Source organism: Mus pahari, chromosome 8, assembly GCF_900095145.1.
Source record: "Mus pahari chromosome 8, PAHARI_EIJ_v1.1, whole genome shotgun sequence".
Lineage (NCBI taxonomy): Eukaryota > Metazoa > Chordata > Mammalia > Rodentia > Muridae > Mus > Mus pahari.
Window position 1 is genome coordinate 46,967,397 of NC_034597.1, and position 7,510 is coordinate 46,974,906.

At 49.2% G+C, this 7,510-nt stretch overlaps 1 protein-coding gene across 1 annotated transcript; it reads right to left on the reverse strand.

Annotated features, from left to right (window-relative positions):
* Nucleotides 1–4,468: 4,468 nt before the first annotated feature.
* Nucleotides 4,469–7,069, reverse strand: Cbln3 (cerebellin 3 precursor). Its single transcript, XM_021204072.2, has 3 exons — nucleotides 6,713–7,069; nucleotides 6,270–6,389; nucleotides 4,469–5,973 (listed from the first exon to the last, which is right to left on the reverse strand). Exons 1-3 carry the CDS (start codon nucleotides 6,986–6,988, stop codon nucleotides 5,776–5,778), a joined length of 594 nt encoding a protein of 197 aa, XP_021059731.1. The 5' UTR covers nucleotides 6,989–7,069; the 3' UTR covers nucleotides 4,469–5,775.
* Nucleotides 7,070–7,510: the final 441 nt, after the last annotated feature.

The following is a 7,510-nucleotide window of genomic DNA, read 5'->3' on the forward strand; positions in this document are numbered from 1 at the left end:
GTCTGCATGATGTATCTAATGCCACTCAGGAACTGTCTGTCACTCATGCCTTCTCCTCTTACACCCCAATGTCTCAGTCTATGGTGTTTCCGTATTTTAGTAGTGCATCACTATACTGGCTGGTTTTGTATCAACTTGACAGAGCTGGAGTTATCACAGAGAAAGGACCTTCAGGTGAGGAAATGNCTCCATGAGATTCAGCTGCAAGGTATTTTCTCAATTAGTGATTAAGGGGGAAAGGCCCCTTGTGGGTGGGACCAACTCTGGGCTGGTAGTCTTGGGTTCTATAAGAAAGCAGGTTGAGCAAGCCAGGGGAAGCAAGCTGGTAAGAAACATCCCTCCATGGCCTCTGCACCAGCTCCTGCTTCCTGACCTGCTTGTTTTTGTTTTTGTTTTTGTTTTTCTGTTGAGCCCAAGAACAATCCTCTTGATCCTAGGAAGTTTTGACTTCAGTCTTACATTTTCTAAGGAGTGTCAGCTGAATGGTGTGATTTCTAATGTCTTCATGTTCTTGCCAGTGATGAGCAATAAAGCTAGGGCGACTTCCATTCCAACAGCTGGATTGTGAGACATCTCACACAACTGGGGTTGAGGAGAACTGGAGGCCAGGGCCAGGTTATGGAACTCTTCTAGAAATCTAGCTAAAGGATCATTAGTTGATGGCCGGGTAGTTGGAAAGCAACGAGCAGAACCGGAGGCTGTAGTGGGCGAGGGGGAGTCCTCTGGAGAGAAGCCAGTTTCTGGTTTGGGCAACAGGAAAAAGCTCAAATTACAAAGTGAACAGGGACCTGTGAGTGGCGCCTGTGAATCACATCTCAGCGGGTGGAGCAGAGGTGGAATATGGGGTCTGTTCAGAAGGGTTACTGCTGAGAAGGTGTAAACATGGGGAGATTTTCATCATGTGGATGGACACGGGTGCTGTTGAGAGTGTGTTAAGACCAAAGAAGTTCAGGACAGAACCTGAGAGAAACTCACATTTAAGGGTGAGATAAGTGTGGTGGCGCACGCCTGCAATCCAAGCATCTTAGAAGGCTGAGGCTGGAGGATTGCGGAGCTTGAGCCCGGCCTGGCAAGACCCTGACTCAAAACAAAAGAAACGAGCAAACAAAAGTGGCAGACAAGTCTCATAAAGGGTTGGGGACATGGACAAGAAGATATTCAGAAAGCCCAGAGAATACTTCAGCAGCACACTGTTAGGGCACACCTGGGCAACAACAGGATCTGACCGCAGGGACAGCCTGGGCAACAGGATCTGACGGCAGGGACAGCCTGGGCAGCAGTGACCACTGAGGAGTGGGTGACTAGCCAGAGCAGTGGCTAGTGGGGGCAGAGCAACAGAGCCAGACTTCACCAGTGACTTCCCAGGCCCTTTTCCCATGTGTAAATTAGGTACCAGGAAGAGGGCAGAGTTAAAGTTGACAGTGGATTCTTTTTTTAGGCTCTCCAAGTCTAAGGTGCTCTGGCCCCTAGAAAGGACTACCCAGTGCCTTCTTCAGTATTTAATAGAAACAGAACACAAAAGCACATAGCCAACAAATCAACAATTTTTACAACAAATTTTACAAGTCAAATCACTTAAACACCGATGACAAATTCAATTATATTCTCCAGAATATTTTAATGGAATTGCAAGTCTAATAGGTCAGCGCTTTTAAAAGCTTTGAGCGTTTTGATAAAGCAAACACATCACTACAGCATTATACAAGTTTTGTGTGTGTGTGACAGAGTTTATGTAGCCCAGGCTAGACTTCAACTCCAGATCTTCATGCTTCTTTTTTAAAATATTTTTTAAAGATTTATTTTTATTTATTATATGTAAGTACACTGTAGCTGTCTTCAGACACTCCAGAAGAGGGAGTCAGATCTCGTTAAGGATGGTTGTGAGCCACCATGTGGTTGATGGGATTGGAACTCTGCACCTTTGGAAGAGAAGTCGGGTGCTCTTACCGGCTGAGCATCTCACCAGCCCTGCTTCTGTCTTTTAAGTGCCAGGTTTATAGGTGTGTACCACCACAGTAGGCTGGATTGCCCAGTTTTATTTTGTTTTATTTTTTGTCAAGACAGGGTTTCTCTGCGTAGCCCTGGCTATCCTGGAACTCACTCTATAGAGCAGGCTGGCCTTGAACTCACAGATAACCACCTGCCTCTGTCTCCTGAGGGCTGGGATTAAAGGTGTGGGACATCACCGCCCAGCTGGACTGTCCAGTTTTAAACCTCCACTCCCACTATCATACAAATGAATTTGTAGTTATGAAATGGATACTCTCTCACTCAGAGCAAGTTTTGGATTTGGTCTTCAAATGTAAAAAGGAGGGCCACATGGCTATGTGGCCTAAAGATAAGTCACCTGTTTCTGGGTCAAAAGGAAAGAGGGGCATTTTCTTCATGGCAAGGAAGGCTTGGGTAGGAACTGATTTACCCTCTAAAATGATTAAAACCAGTGTGTGTGTGTGTGTGTGTGTGTGTGTGTGTGTGTGTGGAGGAGGGAGCTGGAGAGATGGAGTAATGGTTAAGAGCTCTGTTCTTCTAGAGGATCCAGCTTACACTCTCAGCACCCACAAGGTGGCTCACTGCCCACTGCAACTCAGTCTCAAGGGATCTGAGGCCCCTGTCTGGCCTCCGAGGGAACTGCATGTATGTGGTGCTCAGGCAAAACACTATAAAACAAAACTAAACTAAAACAAAACGAAACAAAATAAAAAAAACCTATGTTGATTTTCTTTGTCTTGGTTATCTCAGTGGGTGAATTGTACCAAGTGTTTTCTCAAAACGTCACCTTAAGATTTTAAGTCTGTGCTATGCAGATATCTCAGAGTCTATACCTTAATCACCAAGATATCTCAATATGCTGTGACATGGCATGGGGATTTTGCAAATACACTGCTGGTGGGGACCTTAAAATAGAAAGATTGTTCTGTATATTAGGGGTGGGTCCAGTCTAAGCATCGAATCCTCAACCTCCAGGAACGTTTCCCATGGACACCAGAAATATGTGGCAGGTTTAGGCTGGAGCCAGTCAGAGGGTGGGGCTGTGTCGGAGGCTCTTAGCTGGAAAACAGAGGCCCCTGAGGATATCAGCGCCACAACAGCTCTAAGGGGCTGAACGCTAAATGAATTTGGAAGTGGCTTCTTCTCTCTTCCCTTCCTTATTAAGGAAGGGTACCACCCTCTACCTTATTTTCAGCATTGTGAAACTTTATCAGAGAATAGTCATGCTCTTCCGGACTGTTGACAAACAGAAGCAGCAATAAATAAACAGCATCTTATACCTCCGGGTGTTACGGACTGATCTAGTCTATTGTACTCTGAAAAACTTCCAGTGTCCAACTACTCTTCTTCCTTACTATAAGATTCCTGACTTTTGACTGGACGTGATTGCCCGGAATAAAGTCTATGGGCTTTGGAGGTGGTCCAGTGGTTAGAACACTTGCTGTGCACACCTGTCGGCCTGAGTTCATATTCCAGTCGGCCATAGTTCATGCATCTGTAATCCTGTACTCTAAGGAGAAGGCAGAATTCCAGAAGCTTCCAGACCAGGTAGCCTGGTGTACAAAGTGAAAATTAGAGTTCCTGTCTCAAACGTAGCAGGGGGTGTGGGGGTGTGAGGTCCAACACCCAAAGTTGTCCTCTGTCTCTGTCTCTGTCTCTGTCTCTCTGTCTCTGTCTCTCTTTCTCTCTCTCTCTCTCTCTCTCTCTCTCTCTCTCTCTCTCTCTCTCTCTCACACACACACACACACACACACACACACACACACACCCGTCACCGGTGTACGCGCATGGAAAATATGACAAAAAGGTAAGATTGTTTGTTTCCTAGCCTGTCCTGGCTTGGTGTGGCCAAGTGTGACTCCATTCTAACAATGAGATGTAATTAGAAATGTTTGTAGGCAGCTGTCAGAAAACCTTTCAAGGAAGGAGCTGTGTCCTTTCTTCTCTCCCTCTTTCCAGTACTGCTGGGATGTAATGCTGACATGCAAGAAGCCATCTTGGGCCATGAGGCAGCATGCCAAAGAGGCATCCCAAAAGGGAAGACTGAGCTTTGTGTTTATAAGCGGCTGTTTATCCTGAACTCCCCGCTGCAGATTCTTCCATGTGAGACAGAAATATTGTCTTATCTTGTTTAATATCTTGTTCAAACTAGTCTTCCTGGTCACAAAGTAAAAACAAATACTGAAGGAAAGTGCTCCCCTCACCCTCTTGTCTACTTCCTACCTGTCTACCCCAGTGCTGGGGTTCAAACCTGATGCTTCATGCACATTAGCGTCTGCCTCTGAGAGACACCTCCATCCTTATTTCTCTCTTTGTTCTCTCTCTCTCTCTCTCTCTCTCTCTCTCTCTCTCTCTCTCTCTCTCTCTCTCTCTCTCTCTCTCTCTTTCTGTATGTCTTTACTATGGCTTGCCTGAAACTCAAAGAGATCCACCTGCCTCTGTCTCCTGAATGGAACACCTAGATTTTTATTTTAAAACCACAAACTTGTCCTGGTATTTATTTAGCACGAGGACTATATATTATAGCTCTTTACAAACTTTGACTGTTATACTCAGCTCTGAATTTATTTTCTCTTCAGTCCTGTGATCCCTGTTCCACACTGCACCCTCACTAACAGGACAAGTACACCATCCTAACAACCACAGCTCCCCAGTTGTTCTAGGTAGGTCCATTCATGCTGGACCATTGGGACAACTAGGTAAAAGAGAGTTTCTGATGTTGGTGGGATAGTAGTTGGGGGAGGATGAGTCATGGACTCCCAGGTAACAAGAGTCCTTAGAAGCAGAGTAAGACAGTGCAGATCTAGAGGAAGAACAATGGGGGACCAGACTACAGGGAAATTAGCTGGGAGACAGCTGGAGGAACTACAAGTCGATCAAGAGTAGGGAGTGACTGAAATTCAGATTTCCAAGGTGGGGCAGTTCTAGGAGGTGGCTGAGGGAGAGGACGTGTGGTTACTGATGACTGATGACTCATTCCTGACCTTTGACTCTGCCTTTGACTCTCCAGGTCTGTAAACCTGCTCTAGTTTCCACTCACTCAAGGATTATACACACACACACACACACACACACACACACACACACACACACACACTCACCCAAGCCTCTGGTCAGGTGATGAGGGCCAGAGTCCATTGGGACCTGGCACAGATGGACGGCAGGATTCCTGCCTTCTGACTGTCCCAGTTTTACCTGCAGAATGTTTACATGTTCAGGGTAGGCACATGGCCCCATCCTGCCTCTTCAGCTACGGATGCTCTTGTGGCCTTCCCCACACTGCTTTTAGTGGTTGAGCTGTCAGCTCTGTTCACACGGTGCTGGCCCAGAGCTCTCATTGCTGGCATTCCTCACAGGATGGAGCCTGCAGGTACTATGAGGCTGGTCCATCTGGGCCCCTGTGGGAGCCTGTCAAGCTTACCTGCGCCACCTGTCACCAAATAGCGCTGAGCAGGAAGCTGGGGTGCAGAACAGGAGGAGTGGGGTCTGTGAAGAAGCGCAAGCTTCCCACTTGGCAAACCCTGCCTTAAGCTGGAGCTGCGGGCAGGAGGGGCAGCAGGAGGCCAGCAGGGCAGCAGGAGCCGTAGTGGTGAGCAGTGTTCATCTAGAGGTTCCTTAGCTCTGCTCTGCTCTACTCCTAGCCTTGGGTGTTTAAATATGATCTCATGCAAGGAGGTGGGCAGGAGGCAGCCAGGAGGGGGCCTTTCTCTTGCTCCAAAGATACTTTGTTTCTGGGGCAGAGAAGGGCGAAAGATGCTAGACATTTCTCTTTAAAGGCTTGGGTCCTCAGAGTGGGAAGATGAGGAAGCCTGAGAAGCTCGAATACTTCCAGCCACCCAGAAGATTCCCACGACGCAGGCGCAGGGACACACGGTCCCCTGGGTCCAGAGGGAGCAGCACAGAGCTTGTGGCTGCCTCTCGGGTCACATCAGGGTCATTTGCAAAGGCTGAGATGACCGGCCATGTGTTCAGCATCAGACTCACCTGGGGAGGGGAGCCCAGTTAGCATCTATGTCTTAGTCCTTAGCTTAGGACCCCCCCCCCCACCTATCTTCCCAAGAGCTTTCTTTTGGGCACTTGAGGCTCAGTGGGCTCTCCAGTGAGCACTGAGGAGTGGCCAGTGTGGGGTTCTGTACATCTGCCATACCCTGTTAGCCAGGACCTTTCCTCCCTTGCTCCTGGTCCCTGGGATACAGGTCAATAGAAGGGCCATCCAGGGATGTGCTGCGGTCCACTATGACCCTCCCTTCCCCCCGGAGGTGGGCTAGCACTTAGGTCACCTGGACAGTTTGGCGGTTGTACACCTTGACCACGTGGAATCGGAAGCTGTAGACTCCACGGACAGGGGCCACGAAGCAACCCGAGGTCCGATCGAAGCCACCGCCCTCATTGACCAGTACCTGCGGGAAGCAGATCCTGTTGAGTGGGATTCTGGGTGCTGGGAGCTCAGGAGCGTCACTGGGTTGGCATTTGTGCAGTGAGTGAGGAGAGAAGGGCCCGCAAACGGGTGTGACAGGAATGTGTAGAGTCAAAAACTGTGAGGAAGGGCTACGGCGGCTGTGTGTATGAATGAAAGAAGGTCAACGGTCGGTGGCCATCTTAGAGGAAGGTGGAGGAAAAGAGATGCAGGGAATGGTTTCCTTGGAGTCCGAGGGATGCAAAGTGGCTTGGACAGCAGAGTCCAGGTCCTTGCACGTCTTCTGGACAGAGGCAGAGGGATTACCTGGTCGAAGTAGATGGCACCACTGGTACCGTTGCCGGTTTCTCCTGCTGGTTCGTGGTGATGGCTTCGGACTGCAGCAAACGCCACTCGTCCTGGGGGTGCCTCTCCCAGGGCTGCTCCCCCAGGTCCTCCTGCAGTAGGTCGGCCTGGCTCACAGACCACCAGGCACTCCCCCTCCAGCAGGACAGGCTCTGACCCTTCTTGAGCCCACCCAGCCTTCAGGGTCAGAAGCACCAGGGCCAAGGACAGCTTGGGGTTGTGCCATTCGGTCCCCATCCTTGCTAGGTGCCTCTGTAACCCACAGATTTTTCTGTCTTCTGTCCCCTTGGCTCTCCCTCCTCTGCTTCAAGGCTTCAGTACTCCTGCCCTGCTCTGCTGTCCTCTGTGAGTCTGGCACCTAGCCCGGGTACTCCCCTCCCTGTATCTTTTTGTGTCCCACAGTTCTGCCTGGCTTTACTACTGCTGTCTCTGCGGATCCCTCCTCCTTGGCAGAGCATGGTGTGACAGCAGTTGGGCCCTGGGAGGGAGAAGAGGAATGGAGAGAGGATAAGAGGGCTCTAGCCACACAAGGGTACACACACACACACACACACACACACACACACACACACACACACACACACACACANACACACACACACACACACACACACACACACACACACACACACACACACACACATTCATGTGAGAAACAACATTTCTTCAATTCTTTCCTCATCTCCTTTTCAGAATTATTCACAGTGTTTCTCCATGGGGTCTTCCTTATTGTCGCAAGGTGTGTGTCCTCATCTCCCC